Genomic DNA, 17872 nt, shown 5'->3' with positions numbered 1-17872 from the left:
ACCCTTTCCGGTACTTCCGGGTTACAGTGGGATGTAACGCAAAAAGACGCAACATGAAGCAGGTGGAGCACGAGTTATGACTGTAGTTCTAAAGAGCAGGTTTTCTGGGGGAAAGCAATGGGACAAGTGTAAGTGTGGACGAGTCCCTAGTTACCTCAGTGTTTGCTTCTGATGGCTGTATTGAAATAGCAGTGTTAAGCGTGCTTCCAGATGGGAACTTAATTTGCAAATAGGCCGTTGAGATACTGCAACAGAATCAGCAAGGCTTTTCCCCCTTTTTACTTATCGGATTTTTCTTGCAAAAGGTCAGCTGAAGTTGGGGAATAATGGGCAGGCATTTTGATGCCAACAACATTGTATGAACACTGTGAAAAACTAGCGTGAGGAGCACTGATCCCACAGTAAACACCCATCTGGAAGCACTCTTGTGTGTTGGCGTGCATAAACAATGCAGAGCTGTACATGGGAAAGAGGAAAACTGGAGAGAGAAGTGAAGATCAGTTGGTTGTTGCTGTAGTCAAGCCGTGAAAATGAAGAACATGAGCACAGAGGAGCATTACACCATTTTTTGTAATGACCTATATTTAGTTACTTATTAAAACATTTATGTGCTAGATTTTATACCCTTCACCTGGAGTCAATCCATGTATTCTTTACATAGCAAATGGTAAAGAAATATGTTCTTAACCAGAGGAGATGAATACAATCACTGACCAGCAATGCCACATGCAACAAATTCAGAAGTTACCAGAGTCAAATGTATAACTGCAGTACATGTGACAGTGGAACATTGATTAAATACTAAAGAGTGTCCAGGAAACCCAAGTTTTCCAAACGCTCCAAAATAAATGCAACTCTGGAAAACGGATACGGTAGCAAGCAACGGTAGCAAGTACTTGAAGGCTTTTTTTTCTGGAATGACTCTTGTCAGGACTAGGCTGGAGATACTTGAATCTAGACCTGGAGCCTGTGGAGAAGCTGGAAGCAGCAGAAAACTGGAAACATCTGGAGTCTGAAGGTCAGCTAGCATTCCTCTGATGAACAAGTAAGGGCAGAAATCCACACTCCTAATATAGGAGATCTTCTCAATCCAGAGCTCTTGGTTTGCTTGCCAGGCACAGGGGCTGATGTTGCACATTTTCTGTAGACTCTTTCTGTACTGGAAGAGATCTCAGGTTTGAGTGCACAGCCTCACTTAATTAGAACAGCCTCTAACCAAGAGGTATCTTGTTTAAGCTCCATAGTCCTTGACAGTCCACAATGAATGGCTGAACACATCGTTTATTTGATAAGGCAAAACCCTCATATGAAGATGCCCCATATGGAAGCAAGAAGTGTGGCCTGGGAACATGCCAGGTATATGCAGAATGGGGTCATGAAAGACAAGACCTGACTCTTGTTTCAAAATAGAAACCACGCAGAGGCAGAGGCACATTTAAACTATTGGAAAGGTTTTGGACACTTCCGGTACCAGGCCTGTGGGAGACATTCTGATATCACACCAGGCAAATACATTGGTAAAATTTTGCATTTTTCTGTTGACATTCCTATCCCTTTTCCAAAACATGAATGTTATATAGCCTAAGGGTTGTATTCAGCGTAGCACTAAGAAGATGGTGCTGTCAGCGCAAGCATTTCTGCTTGACCCAACAGAACAATCGTCCCTCTTCTGCCCCTGCCCGCTATTCTGGGGGTTCTCCCTATCCTCCACAGGAGATTTGGGGAGAAGGGAAAGTCCCCTTGTGCTACTGGGAGTTGTCGTGATGGCTTCTCCTAGCATAACAGTTTAACTGAATGTAGCCCTAACAGCTTTTTCTTTAAAGTAACCATCAATCATCGACTATCAGTTTCCACATAGGCAAGTGTGTGTGTGTTTAAAAAAGTCCGTTTGTCTTGTGAAAGATTAGATATTTAGATCATTTTGGACTTTGGCTTGGAGACGTTTCCTAAAGCTAGTATAACTTAAAATTATTATATACTGCATAGTATATATTCAGTTAACTGCCAGTGTTGCTGAATTATTTAGCGCAGTGGGGATCCAGAAGCTTCTCTCGGCATATAAAGTGGAGTGGAAGACGTGTCTTTATTGTTGGCTGCCAAAAAACTTGTAATTCAGCTTTTTCAGCAAATGTTGGTTTTGATATGGGAGGGGAGGTCTACGGCCCAAGCTGACCAACACAAGAAATGTCTATTATCGTTGCCTGCTAGATTGTTGTCAGGCATTGCCAGGTTTCTTTTGTTTTTATATGGAAATATTTCCTTAGTAGGAATCACAAACAGCATATTCTCTCTAAATGTTTACATTTTAGGGCCAAACTAGAGGCAATGCTAAATACATCACTTGAATTTGCATATTTGGTTGTTTGCGAATGTTTTTTTTTTTTTTTTTTTTTTTACAGTTAGTAGCAGTTACAGGATATGGGATCATAGTGAAAATATTGACCTCTTTCTCCCCCATTGAAGTCTGAGGAATTCTTCAGTGTTGTGGTGGAAGAGGACAGGGATAACCAACCCAACCCTGTACACCACAACCCTGATAAAAATCATGTCCTCCCAAGGTTGCTATTAAGTATGAAAAACAAAAGCAAAAAACAAAGATGGAACTTCCAAGTGATGCATTTAGCGTTTTGTCTGGTTTGGTCTTAAGAACAGAATTCCACATATACGATTAAACCAAAGTAAAGTACTTTAATAGACTTGTTGCTTATATGGGGTGGCGGGTGTGTGTGTGCTAAAAGCAGGTGCTTAACTCTTCTCTTGAAACTCATAGAAAGATGCTTAAGTCTGGCTGTATCACATGTGATAATATTGCTGCATGGCGCCCTAATCTCCAAGCTGTACAAGATTCCAGGCACTTACCCAGACTTACCCAGGCCCCGTGTTTCCTTTTGGAAATGAGGCACAGCGGAGACCGTGGTATCCTTAATATACATGGTTTATTTACACATATATGCAATATATATATATATATACAGAGAGAGAGAGACTTGGATAATATGTCGCCCTGAGCAAGGACAAAATCTGGCCCTCCTTTCTTATTTTCAAGCTCTCCTTCTCCTTCTTGCCTTCTATTTTGGACTCCATGGGCTTGTCGCCCTGAGCAGGGAAACCGCCTGCATTGCCCTAATTCTGGCATTGGCTGCAGCCTTGGATTCAATCAGAAATCAAACAGAAATCAGACTCTCTGGCTTTCCAGCTTGCTGCTTTTTGCATCCAGCTTCTTACTCCCTTAACTCCCAGCTCTACGTTTGTCTTCTAACTATGAATTGAAGGAGCCCTAAACATTTGTAATCTCTCACAGAGCTCCCTTTCCTTAATGGCCCATCAGGTAGGTGATCGTCTGAACACACGAAGGTAGCCTGGCTTAAATAGCCTTTAACATGTACTGGAACCAGAGATTTAGAGGGATCTGGCACCCTCAAACTCTTAACAACATTTTGTGTATTTATATACATGTGTGAGTGTATTTTCACTTGTGAGTATATTTTGTATAGTTAACTAAAACCCTTATACAGAAAACCCCAATATTTGATGACATACAAATAATTAAATGTTGGGGAGTGGAGGAAACAAGCCCCCCACAGCTAGTGAAATTCATTCATGTCTGTTAAATACCGCAGAAGAAATGTATGTAATGAAGGAATGATACTACTACTCTAACTCATTCCTACATATTGATTACATTGCATTTAGAGTTCACTGTAGGTTTTTAAGAACAAACATGCTTTTGAGTGCTGTAGGCTAATATCATGCATCAACATGTGTGGGAATTTAATACTTAAGCTATCCTTCCCTAAGAAAACTAGTAGGAAAAAGATAAGCATTTTAGTTATGAATAAAGCAACATTCAGAATTCTAAATTAAACCATTGGATCTTCACTAGGAAATCATACTGCTGCTGCTATTCAAGGGACTCTTTAAATAGTAATTGTACTTCATTATGCCGGTAATATATTTGTTACTTTTTAATTAAGTATGCCATGCTTCTGCCCTCTTCCCTTTTAAATAGTTTACATAAAAATCATACAAGCTCCACAGTTCACCCTCTCTATAGATTTAAATTTAATAGAGTTTTGTAGTTCTATTTTGATGTAGTTGGTATTTCTTAAGAGTGTGGCATGGGATACTCTCAGGAAAGGTATAAACTACCTTGCATGTCTTATTGGGAGTAGGCCTTTCAAGAGCCAGGGCTTAAGGTTCCCCAAAATGCAAGTTGTGCCACATTGGGGTTACTGAGATGGAGGAGTAGGTGACAAATTACCGTATGCAGCACCAGGATGTGTAGAAGCTTCTGGGGGGGGGGGGGAGAGAATTAGCATAGGAGTTTTAGATGCTGCATTCAGTTTCTAAGAGTTGGGGCATCTGATTTTGAAATGTTTGGGAAACAGTGGGCCAGGTGATATATCTTAAGTTTGATGTTGGCTTATGCACAAAGGTGTGTGCATGTGTATCTATTGCTTTGCTTTTCGGAGGAATAAACAGCAGTGTCTATTCAGAACTACATTTTTGCAAGCGGAAGTAACTAAAATCGTAACTAAAATTGTGTGTGTGTGTGTGTGTGTGTGTGTGTATTTGTACTCCTAACTGCTCTGTAGTCCTCCGAACACTGAAATACTTTCCTAAACAGTGGGATTCTTTGGCTCCCAAGGTGGCTTACAGCATTAGATGTGTATCTCAATATGACAAAAACCAAGACCAGCAATTAAAAATAATACATTAAGCCTGCATTTCAATGAGGTCTTTTAACAAACAATTTAAAAGCTGTTAAAGGTTTGGTGGGATAAAAAGACATTTGCTGCCCATCTAAAACCATCAAAGACAGCATTAGTTGATCTTTCCTTGAGAGAAACTTCTCTAGCTTGGGTGCTGCCATAAAAAAACCCCCCACATATGTCTCGTGTCAATGCCTAGTGGGCCTCTCTTAGCAGCAGAACACACAGCAGGGCTTCTGCTGATTTCCACAACTGTTGGGCTGGTTCATATAAGAGGAGGTGGTCCTTCAAGTACCCAAGTCCTAAGCCATTTAGGGTTGCGTAGCACCTTGAAAAGGCCTGGACCTAAACATGAAGCCAGTGCAGATGGAAGAGGGTGGATGTAATGTGGTCTGAATAGTGAGGATCCAAAGGCATTCTGCCCCTTTAAAGGCCTTCTTAATGTGTACATGAGTAACACTAGCCAAATGGCTGCTCTGTGTGGTGAAAAGCAGCTTCAAGTGGGGCTTAGAGCAGAGAAACAATAGGGGTGTATGTGTGAACAGAACAAAATGTTTGGATCCAACTCCTTGTACTATACTATTTATCACTTTCAGCAGTGTGAACTTTGGGTGAAACTAAGCATTATGAGATACATAGGACTACAGCTGAAAATGTCAGCCCTAAAGTAAACTCCCTTCTCTCTAGTATCGGGATAGTAACACTGGATTTCCCTTCCCCCATGAGTAGAAGTCACTGATGTGAAATGGGCGGTTAAAACATATCTGCCTGCTAACTGATTCCAGAAAGCTGCAGCTGCAACACTAAAGACCCAGATGAGTGCATTTCATGAGTGCTTAAAAACACAGGCTGCAGACAATATTAGGGGAGACCTCCCCTGCAGAAAAACACCAGGCACCCTTGGTTAGAGAACCATTTTGTCCACACAGTCCATTGTGCCTACTTTCAGTGGTAACTGTTGGCTTCAGATGCCACAGTGAGTCGTGGTAGTAGCAATGGGGAACCTATTGCCTTCCAGATGTTGGTAGACTCCAACTCTCATCAATGTCAAATGTTCCATAACCCTTGAGTTGTAGGATGATACTGAGTTTCCTACAAAAAGAAGCCCAAGTTCCCACAGATGCCATAGTTCAGTCTCCTCTCTCTACCTGTTCTTGAGCCTGTGTAGCCATGAGACCCCTGTTTGAAATGAGGCATCTTGGAATACTGTAAATATTCCGCAGGTTTAGCTACTGCGGATATTAGTTTCCCGGTGGCTGCTCAAAAAGTTTTCTTGCTCTTGTGTTCTTAAAATTTATCTGCCTGCTCAAATAGCAGTGGAAGATATTTCTTCTAAACTACCTTTCTTGGAAAGCCTTGATTTTATCTCCATTATATATAAGTCGGGCCTCCTTGTGGAGAGCACAGCTTTTGTTAGTATCACATTTCTGATACATCTTCATGCCCTGCTCAGTTCAGCAACAAGATGGCTTAAAATTGGAAGGTACTGTGGGGATGGATTAATCACCCTGTATTGTCCTGGAGAGAGTCATGCGGAATCTTTCCAGTGAGATCATGGATTAATTAGCAGGGAAAGAAAAGGAGCAGCGTGATGAGCATTCCCATTTATACAGAACACTCTTTTGGGAACATATGGTCCTCAGCGATGAGCTAAATGTCAAGAGCGTGTGCTTTATGTCTGTAAAACAAAAGCCAGGAAATACTATTTTTTAAAAATTTTGTCTAGGCAGTATTTAAATTGAAAAACTTTTTTTAAAAAAATGAAGACATTCTACAGCTATTGACAGCTTATACGGTGTATCCAGAGATACCTGGCACACCTCTCTAGTGGGTTTTTAAATAAACATGTGTGATTCTCAAACGTTATTTGAAGAATATTTCTTGCTATATTATTTATTGTTTACTAACTTGTGAATTGCCTACCACATAGATCTCCCAAGGCAATTTACAGGCATACATCATATGACTCTTATCATTCAGGCTTCAGTCCCGGACATACGTGCCGTTGAACACAGTTGGAATTCATTCCAAGGAAATATGTTTAATTCCTCCCAACTTGGCTTGGAAATTGTCTTCTGGGGTCTTAAAAACCTTTCCCCGAAGGAGAGCTTGACTCTAGGACCCATTAATCCCCCCCTCCCCCCGCATTTTGGATTATGATCAGAGGATGTTTCCCTACCCATCTGCCCAATCCGATCCCCAAAACAACCCTCCTCTTTTCCTGGAGTGGTGTGTGAAAAAAGTGGGGAGGATGTTCTTTCCCCCTGAACATCCCAGTGACTCGCTTGTAGCAGTGCAACAGTGTGTCTGGACTTGGTGGCTCATTGGAGACATAGTTCCCTCAAAGGTTCCTGCATAGTAATAATGATGATGATGATTTATTATTTATACTCCGTCATCTGGCTGGGTTTCCCCAGCCCTCTAGGCAGCTTCCAACCAAATATGAAAAACACAATACAGCATTAAACATTCAGAACTTCCCTAAACAGGGCTGCCTTCAGATGTCTTCTAAAAGTCAGATAGTTAATTTCCTTGATATCTGGTGGGAGGGTGTTTCACAGGACAGGTGCCACTACCGAGAAGGCCCTCTGCCTGGTTCCCTGTAACCTCACTTCTCACAGTGAGGGAACCGCCAGAAGACCCTCGGCGCTGGACCTCAGTGTCCGGGCTGAACAATGGGGGTGTAGACACTCCCAAAGTATTGTTCTTTGGGGGAGGATTCCTAATGCGTGCAAATCTAGGAGGAACGATGCACAAAGGTGAAACTTATGAAGATAAGTACAAGAACAGAAGGGAGGAGAAGGGATAACATTAAAATGTATTGGATAGGACTCAAGACATAACCTGTATTGCTGTCTCATTGTTTTCAGTAGCTGCTGTCTGGCTTCAGTTCTTACAATAAATTTATTTCTCATTTAGACCTGCATTTGTACTGCGCCGCCCTTAAAAAAGTAATATGTCTGCTGAGCCGCCACTACAGCTTAACTTCACGCTGGCACAACTTCTGTTCTGGGAATGAAAAATGTTGGATGTATGTGAGCTTCACGCCCACCCAAATATTTAGTATAAAGGGTTGACCTAGCACAAAGTACAGTCCGCCTCCCTTGTTGTCTTTTACCCCAGCCATTTTTGCAGAGGGTGTTGGTATCAAGGAATTAGGGAAGGGGGCTAAATTGACAATACTGATGTATTTCATTTCAAGGTAAATTTTGAATCTAACCCATGCTTGTGTCTGTATTTTTGCTGTGGACAAGGAGAAGGCTGTGAAAAATGCATTAGGAAGAGTCAAGTGCATAGGGACCACTGTTGATGGAATTGCTGGAGTGGGGGGGGGGGAACGACCAAATTCCAGTCAAACTCATGTAAAGTCGTATTGAATTTAGAAGGATGCTTGCTAAGTTGAGTTTGTTTTATGATGTTTTACATCCAGTCTGTGATGGGGTTGTCTGTCCAGTATGCTAATTCTTGTTACTTCCAGCTGAGTTAAAGTACAAGCTTATTAGATCAGTGTAGGCCTTATGTCTCTTCAAGGCATGCTTCATGTCTGTGGAATCTTATATGAATGCCAAAGTGCCTGTTAAATCTTAATTTTGGGATTAATACCTCATACAGCTATATTGCAAAATGATCTGCTGCTGAGCCCCGTGGCGGTTTCTAAATGCAATTAGATTTGGCTGAGGAATTTTCTTTTACTTCACATTTCAATCATTGGGGCCTGTTTTAGTATCAAACCCTGATGACTAACTGGTGGTCAGTAAGGTTGCTCCATAATCTCACTATAACTGTTCCTATATAAAAATAGCCATGTTTTAATGTTTTGTTTGCATTTGTATTGGGCTCTTGAACATGTACTGTGTTGACTTTTGACCAAGGTGAAAAATACCTTGCTGTAAAGTCTTTCATTTCATTTTGTCATTTCACATCATGTCGTAGATTTCCTGCTTTTACACCTTAAAGGAAAGAGAAGTGATGCTGGATTGACTTCTTTGTTACAATCTAGTTCTCCTTTGAAAATAAAAGTTCTGCATAGCAAAGTACAATATAATGAACAAAACTCTGAAGGTTGATTTTGTAGGTTTTTAAGATCTAAAATTTAGCTTGGCTTCTGACAACTTGCTGCAATTGAATCCTAACATTGATAATAGTGGAAAAATAGTTTGTATCGTTAGTAAAAGTTCTCAGGTGACGATGTTTCCTTATACCTCATGACAAATTTCCAAAATAAAACCCCATCTTTCTAAAATATTCTTTTTAGATGACAGTGCCTCTGCCGCTAGCAGCATGGAGGTGACAGACCGCATTGCTTCACTGGAGCAACGTGTTCAGATGCAGGAAGATGACATCCAGCTGCTCAAGTCTGCTCTGGCAGATGTTGTTAGGCGCTTGAACATTACTGAGGAGCAACAGGCCATGCAGAACAAGAAAGGACCTACCAAAGGTATCGATTTCAAACACTCCCTCTCAAATTCATTCCTTAGACCTGAGCAAATGTTGCAATAATTTTGATATTTTTCGGGCCAGTCAAGTATATTGAATCCTTGGAATTATCTGACAGCAGTTTGTGGTCTGAACTTTTCATGGTATATAGTTGATCAAACTTGCAGTTTGATTTTGAAATGTTTAGTCTATCTGTAGCATGCTGTGGCTAGGAAAGTGTTCCTTTCCCTAAGGTACCCGACAGTGTCATGCATAGTATATGAAGAAAGCTTGTTCAGCATTCCATATATGGAAAGACCTATGTATTTGTGGCTGCAACACTCTTGCAGGTTGACCACATCATTTTTCTTCTTTTCTGATGTCTCAGAAGGTGAGGCATGAAATACTGATAATCTAGTATATATCCTTGTACATGCTTTGAAAAATGAATCATTTTCTGGATGAATCAGATCTATGAATGACAGTTCATTTAACAAATTTTTATTAGGTAAACTGTTCATTATTACCTTCTGAGGGACATCTTTGGGAGAAGAAACAACTAAGGAGTAAACCTTACACAAATCTTGTACACCTCCTTCTGGCAACTTTTGCCGCTAAGCAGATGTATTGCTCTGCTTTCCTTTGGACCACATCAGCGAGGCCGAAAGGGGTGTCTTGTTGTCTCCATACATACGGCCCAGGCTTGTGCCCCAGAGATTTTCAGTTGGAAAAGTCGGGCAGTTGCTTGATAAATGAGTTGATCTCATTGACAAGGCTGGGACTGAAGGGGGCATAGCTGCTGCATCCTTCTCATGCCATCCTGTCAGCCCTGAACCACTTTATGAGGCTGGGATGATCCAAGGACCACATTGACAAGCCGGGCTTCACCCTGCTAGGGCGGGCAGATGGCACAGTACAGCCCCATTTGGTTCCAATCAGGGTGGTGCTCTGGCAGCAGTGAGGGTTGGGCTGGTGTGGCGGGCTTTGTTCACCCTCTGCTCCCCACCTGCCCTGGCGCGCATGTGCACCTGTCTGCCCCGGAATCTGGCAAACCATGCTATGCCACCGTCTAGAGCTAAGGTCTCCTGTGCAGCCCCCAGCGAAGACCCACTCCACTTCCTGCTTTCTGTGCACAGAGCACGTAGGATTGCAGTTTAGAAAGCAATTTCTAAGGCTACTGACTTGCACCCTGAATGTAGACTGAAATAATCCTTATTTCTCATAATGCGGGGGAAGTGTCATAGCCCAGAGGTAAAGGTTCTGCTTTGCATGCATAGGGTCCAAGGTTCAGTCAGCAGGTAGGGCTGGGAGAAACTTCTTGGCTGAAACCCTTGAGAACTGCTGTCAGTCTCTGTAGACAGTACTGGGCTCGATAAACCAGTGGTCTTACTCAATGTGGGCAGCTTCAACTACGAAGACACACAGAAACATTTGCAAACCCTTTATTTTTTCCATCAGACAGACTGTATACTTGTAATCCTCTATTTGATCATCTCTTTTTCTTTTTTTAACAGCAAGACCCCTTGTACAAACACTGCCTTTAAAGACTACTGTTAATAATGGAACTGTGCTACCAAAGAAACCCAGTGGCTCTCTACCTTCTCCATCAGGAACCAGAAAAGAAATTGTGTCACCAGCAGCAAAAAGGTATTCAATATCTATCTATCTGGTGTATGTATATTACTGCCTGCCTTCAGCATCTAAAACTGCTCCTCTGAGTATTTTTTGCTCTCTGGGTGAAACTTTCGAGATAAATTTCTAGATAATTAAGCCAAATTACAATTGGAAACCTTGTAGAAATATCTTCAACTTTATTCATGCTAGATTAATTAATCAGGATTAATGTTGTTGCAAGAATTCTAAAGGAGGGCATAATTAGGCTGTTATTTTCTTTCCTCTGTAATTTGAGGTTAAGAGCAGGAAATGTCTACTTAGGGATTTTGTAATCTATTCTGAAAATGAGTCCCTTTGTTTCTTTACAGAACCAACAAAAGTAGCAAATACGCTTGATAGGTAGCTCCTCCAGTAGTTTTCTTTCTACTGGCAAATTGTATAAAATTACGGTTCCTGTTCTTCCATTACTTTCATTTTCTGAAGTTTGCTTATTTTCATCCATGACAAGCAGTTAGTGAAGCCCCTCGAAAGCATAGTGAGATCAAAATCCTAACCCTTTCTTCCCACTGTTCACATGTGTAAGGGTACTTTTTAAAGATCCTTTTACAATTCCCAGTCATATCTTCTAAAAGCACTTATGCTAAATTGCCACGTTGCTTGACTAGCCTCTGCCCAATATTTTAATCTGGAAATGTATATATATTTTTAAATAACGAATGATTTCTTTGAGTGGCAAGTGACTGTAATGTTCTTTGGTTCTTGTGCCAAGCCACTTGGCAATGTGGTCGTGTTTTGAGCAGGGCTTCTTTTGGGATGACAGTAAGATATTCATAGATGAAGGATTCTCTGTGGTGGGGGGAGAGTTGAGAGTCTGTACAGCATAGAGATGGTACACTAACCAGAAAGTGAGCCTGCAATGTGCTATAACAATTGCCCTGGTGTAAAAGGGGTGTGTGTGATTCCCCACAGGATTCAAGTTTCTTGCCAGCACAAAGGAACATGCATATGCATGTTGGTGCTTCTTTCTCTAATATGGCAGGCAATGGGAGGCAGATTCATGAGGCATGTTGTGTCTGTAAAAGCAGGAGTAGTGTTAACACACTGGACCCTCCCATCCAGTCTAACTTACCATGGGCAGTGAAGTCAGATCAAGAACTCATCAGTGTAGTCATCGTGCACCTGCCATACTATGATAGAGCATGTTTCAAAGTCCACGTGAGCATTCACACTCTACAAATAATGAAATAATTTTGGTAACTAATGCAGGCGCAGGCAATGCTTACACTTTCAAATCCACCTGAATCTATTAGGAGTGAGTCTCTCTGTAACCTTGCCATCATCACTTGTTTTGTACATTTTTTTCTGAGGCTCAGAACACTTTGTCAAAGAGGCAGATATAAGTGTATGCTAAGAACTTTAGTTTACAGTAGGCTGTAAAATGGTGTCTTCCCATCAGCGCCAGCCAGGAAGGAGAACACCAGTTAAGAAAGGTTGGTTTAGAGTAGGGGTCAGCAAACTTTTTCAGCAGGGGGCCGATCAACTGTCCCTCAGACCTTGTGGGGGGGCCGGACTAAAATAACCCAGAGATGCATTTTAAATAAAAGGGCACATTCTACTCATGTAAAAACGTGCTGATTCCTGGACCGTCCACAGACTGGATTTAGAAGGCAATTGGGCCGGATCCAGCCCCTGGGCCTTAGTTTGCCTACCCATGGTTTAGAGGAATGATAGTAGAATATACAAAGACAGATGCAGCAAAACATGCATTTCAGAAAACAACAACTTATTTTTAACTTCTGCTTTATTTATGAAGTTGTGTGTTAGCCAATACACTATTCATAATATTTTGTGTGCGCACAGTGGGTTAGGAAATAACTTCAAATGGTAATAGTAAAACAGAATTATTGACACTAACCTGGACAAATTCCTATAAATATCTACATCCATAAATAGCCTTTTTATATCTTAAATACAAAGATTGGAAGGAAGAGTATGTTCACCTTGCTCTGACCCTCTGAGCAACAGCAAATGTCGTTTCCCACTAAAATCTCTTTAAGAGTCAGGGAAGCTTCAGAGACTGCAGATTCAGCCATGGGGTGCAGAGCTAAAGCTAACAGCAACTCCCTGCAGCTTGTACAGATGGTGAAATAAACAAATGCATCCACTTTGCACATTATAGGGCACACCAAGGGTAAATGCTCTGTGCCTGTTAATTTGTAATATATTACATGGTCCTCCAGAATTAAGACAGCCAAACTCCTTGTGAAAATGTCCTCCACAGTTGAAGCTTTGCTGTAGATTGTAACATTGAGAATACTTCCATGTTTTCAATCTTGTCTATCACAAGATTTGGAGATGAGCTCAGTCGTAGAGTACCTTGCTTTGAATACAAAAGGTTCCAGGTTCAATTTTTCCCTGGGAAATACTTCTGGCTAAGGTGATGCTCACACAGAAATTTAAAGCGTATTTGTGCATATGTGCTTATTTTTTTGCATTGCCCACACAATGTTGTCCTCATCCAAGTGGCAACCTGCTCTTCTCCCCCCCCCAATTTAATGTGGTAAAGGGGAGGGGAGTACATCATAAACTTGCATGCTACTCAATCAAAGCACATGGTGTGGCAAGCACTTTTTTTTTCATATGTGGTGACATTTTGCTGAGTGCCATCTGTCACCGCACCCCCTCCTTCTGCTGGCAAGGTGCTCTTTGGTTGGCTAGTGTTGGTCCTGGCACACACTACTTATGCTTTTTAATCAGCTGTTTTGTACAAGTCTGGCACATATATGTGTCTGTGTGTGTAGTAATATATATATATAAACCTTGTATTAAAAACAGCACTGTACACAGGTCCGTGCACTTGCCTACAATGGACCTCAGGTTTCTGGAATTCAGGGAGGGCGGAAGAGCAATGCAGCGGTACCTCTGGTTGCGAATGGGATCCGTTCCAGAGCCCTGTTCGCAACATGAGCAGAACACAGCCTGCGCGTGCGTGGGCCGCAATTCGCCGCTTCTCCGCATGTGCGTGACGTCAGTTTGCGCATCTGCGCATGCGTGAGTGGCAAAACTCAGAAGTAACCCTTTCCGGTACTTCCGGGTCACCGCGGGACGCAACCTAAAAAGATTTAACCTGAAGCAAACATAACAAGAGGTATGACTGTAATTGAGAATCAGGGACAACAGCACACAGTGCAAATGTATCCCACCAAGCGCAGCGTATCTGTGTGGATGGGAAACATTAAGGCAGAGTTCAGCTGAAAGCACTTGTGTGGTTAGGCATGCACAAAAGAGCACACAGAAAAATCAGATATGTGCAACCCAAATGTGCGCTAACAGTCTGGGAGTGTTGACGTTCTGAAACCCTGGAGTGTGGCTGATAGTACTTGTGTATACTGCTGCTGATATAGTAGTAAATAATAGTGAGGTAAACGGATCAACGGTCTGACTGAGTACAAGGCCGCTTCTTATCACAGCTGATATCATATACTGTGTTTTCACTTTTGAATAATTTATCTGAATAGAGGAATGGGGAGTTGAGAAGTGCCCCATGGGTAATAATGACACTTCCTGTCGTTCTTAAATCGTTGGCTCTAGGCAAGTGTTATTAACCTCGGCTTGAATCGGTGCAGATCTTTCATTTAGTCACCTTAGGGAGCGCAAAGGTAACTTGGCTAGAAAACATCATTAAATCAGCAGGGGGTGGGGGGAACCCTACGATATTTGGCGTGCTCATGCATTCTATGTGCACGGCAGTTTTTAAGTATTCAGTTCTTATTCAAAGCTATTTAAGTGATTATCCTTACAGGTTATAAATGTTTGCAATCGCAACCATGCTTAATTACTCTGGGAGCAAGTATGTAATGAGACAATGCTAAGCCTGTTTCCTTCTCTCTCTTTTGTGTGCTGTTTGCACACTCTTATGTGCTGTTCTGTGCTCTTAAGCACTTGGGCGTCCCTTCCCTTGTTCCATAGTCTATTGCAGGGGTGGCCAACATGGTGCTTCCCGGACATTCTTGGACTACAATTCCTACCTTCCCCAGCCAACATGGCCAATATTCAGGGTTGATGGAAATTGTAGCCAACAACAACTGGAGGTCACTTGGCTGACCCACCTGTGGTCTATAATGGGACTAACGAAATGATGCTAAATTGCAGAGTTAATTGCAAAGAGATTACATCTGCGGGCACATTGGAAATCTGAAAAACAGCTGTGGGTACCATTTCACAGAAGAAAAAGTGGGGATGCTCGGAACCACTAGCACCACCACCCCAAAACAGACAAGGAAAAAAACCCTGCACCCACCCCAAGACAAATAAAGCGGGGCGGGGGGCGGATTAAGAGGGGCAGGAAGACCAAGATGTCTCTGTTTAATACTTTAGCCTTCATTTTGTATTTCAGCCTCCTTTCAGGTTACTCAGAGTGACATTTTAGTCTCTTAGCAATCTTGTGGAATAAGTTAACCTGAGAGATAGGGAGCTGATTAGGGTGAGCTTTGTTTGCTGCGTTTGGTTTGAATGTTTTGGGCTTGCACACAGGACATAGATTAGTAGAAGTAGAAAAGGCAGAATTTATGCATGTCACACAATCCAGCTTTAGTGTGGAAGTGGGGGTTGTGGGGCAGGTAACACAAAGTACATGCAGCCCCCTCTGTGATGCATGTCTCTACTGCAGTTTCTTTGCCAGCACCGTACACATCCCGTGAGTTTGTTAACCCAGTTGCAGAAAAACGCAAAACTGATCTTATTCTGGTTGCCCAAGTGTGAGGAAGAAAATCGAGGCTCCAACGTGGTGTCTTTACAATATTCAAAATTATGAATTTTGTGCTCTGTATCAGGAGTACGCGATTGCATGGGGCAGTCAGGTTGTGCAGTCTTGGGATGCCTGCTACTTTGATTGCACGTAGTTCAGGTTTCCTGAAGCATATGCATGCGCTCTCTCTCTCTCTCTCTCTCTCTCTCACACACACACACACACACACACCTACACACGCACACACACACACACCCTAACTAGTATAGCAGCCGCTTCCACATGGTGCAGTCCCAAACGTACCCACCACATTCACACACACATATGCATGCACACTCTTCCATGGTTTGGGATCAAACTTTGGGGAAGCATCTGCCAGCTGCTGTGACGGGGAGGAATTTGGATGATTATACCCCTCTTCACTTATTTAGCGTGCAAAATGGGAGGGTGGGAGATGGAACATCATCCATGACAACTTTTACAGATCCAGCAGGTAGGATACGTAGTTTGAGCCTTCAGCACCCCAAGAAATCACTAGGTGGGTCAAATCTGCCCCCGTCAATACCCTCAAGAGTGTGGCATGTGGTTCTTAGAGGAAACTAACAGGCGTATTGCCTAAACTGGGCCAGAAAAGAAAAAGGGACAGCACTGATAACTAGAGTGATCTTAAGGAAATAATATAACTAAAGTATTCAACATAAATATGAAAGAAATTATTGTCTTCAAAGGAACCCCAAAATGTAAATAATTTCTTATGTGTTTATACGAGGAAAAAAACGTGTTGGTCCACAGAGGGGTCAAACTTAAAACCCCCAAAAGTCATACAAATACAGCATTTGCCTCCCTCTTACTTAAATAATGCTAAATTTGAGAAGAGATGGTGGTATATGTTCCTAGAAAACAGCACTGTCAACTGTCCCTTGATATGAACTATACTGATCATACAGAAATTTACTCAAGCTAGGGCAGATTTTCTCTTGGTTACGAAATGTTCCTCTTTTTTATATAAAAAAACATGTCCCTGTGTGCTGTTGATTCTTTAAAAACTTAACTCCTGTGTATGGTTGTCCCCCTTTTCATCTCATTTCCCCCCCAATGACCTGAATTCTATCTTTAGCTGGAATGATTGGAGAGTATTTGCTTCCTTTCTTGCCTGACGTACTGTGAAGATATTTTGAATGTCTGGCATTTCAAATAATTATACACCACCATTCATTATTTCTATGTCTGTCTGTGTGTATAACTTATCCTGTCCTCCTTGTCTCTCCCCCAACCCTTTACTGCTCTAGTATTGAGTTTCCTGTCTGTCCTCCATTGATTACTGCTGGCTGTATTCACCAGTTTTTGTTGTTGTCTTTTTTTAACTTTTTAAACCAAAAGATCCTGAGATGTCTACATACAGAAAGCATTGCTTAATGTATTAAAGTGCTTTGCAAACTCTTTGTGGGGCTCTCAGAATCTTTTGCTCAAAGTGCTACAGTGGTACCTCGCAAGACGAATGCCTCGTAAGACGAAAAACTCGCAAAACGAAAGAGTTTTTCGCTTTTTGAGTTGCTTCGCAAGACGGATTTCCCTATGGGCTTGCTTCGCAAGATGAAAACGTCTTGCAAGTTTGTTTCCTTTGTCTTGCAAGTTTGTTTCCTTTTTCTTAAAACCGTGCATTCACTTCGAGGAGCAACTCATAGCACGCGGTGTGGTAGCCTTTTTTGAGGTTTTTGAAGACTTTGGTGATTTTTGAAGCTTTTCCAAAGTCCGCAAGACAAAAAAATCGCAAGACGAAAAAACTCGCGGAACGAATTAATTTTGTCTTGCGAGGCACCACTGTATGTTTATCGGTTAGCTTGAGCAATCAAGGTAGCTGAACAAGGAACTTGTTAAATGATTCAGTTCCTTAATTCTGCTTCACATAATATGCAGGATTGTATATTGATTGCATGAAAAATGTATACGTCTTGTATTTTAACTTTTTTTTTATATGAATGTTCTCTGTACATTCTTATTTTTACTGCATTCACTTTTATTCTGCTTTGTTTATGCACTTCTCATTCATGGATTAAGCAGGTCTGTGAGTCTTCTCAATGCATGCAAACTGAAAAAAACTGCTCTAAGGTGAGGGAATTCTTACAAGTATTGTAACATGTCATTTTCGTTAGTCCATCTGTCTCCCATCATTCATAATGAAATTAGCAGTTTGCATCACCAGTAGTATGTATTTGTAGTAATAAGTAAAAGCTTGAGTAGTTGAAAGAAAGAAAAAGGAAGTTCCCATAACCAGCACTTTTCATATTACATTTTAAGGAGTATTAACTTTGTTTCCTCTGTTTCTGTACTAACGTTCCTATACTAACGTTTCTTGCTTCTTTGTGAGGATTTCTTTATGATC

The 17872-nt window shown here is 41.6% G+C and overlaps 1 protein-coding gene across 5 annotated transcripts in view; it reads left to right on the top strand.

The window, feature by feature from the left end:
* The window catches only part of EML1 (EMAP like 1), a 136242-nt gene that overhangs the window by 77093 nt on the left and 41277 nt on the right, over positions 1 to 17872 (top strand). For 3 of the 5 annotated variants that reach the window (XM_079948204.1, XM_079948202.1, XM_079948203.1), the window contains exons 2-4: positions 8968 to 9150; positions 10643 to 10775; positions 17551 to 17598. In XM_079948204.1, coding sequence (XP_079804330.1) covers positions 8968 to 9150; positions 10643 to 10775; positions 17551 to 17598 — 364 coding nt within the window. The remainder of the gene's footprint in view (positions 1 to 8967; positions 9151 to 10642; positions 10776 to 17550; positions 17599 to 17872) is intronic. The other 2 variants (XM_079948205.1, XM_079948206.1) reach the window with 1 other exon arrangement.

The sequence above is a fragment of the Podarcis cretensis genome (genome assembly GCF_951804945.1).
Source record: "Podarcis cretensis genome assembly, chromosome: 1".
Taxonomy (NCBI): Eukaryota; Metazoa; Chordata; class Lepidosauria; order Squamata; family Lacertidae; genus Podarcis; species Podarcis cretensis.
Note: the sequence above shows the minus strand (reverse complement) of the source record. Positions and strands in the feature narration are given on the sequence as shown.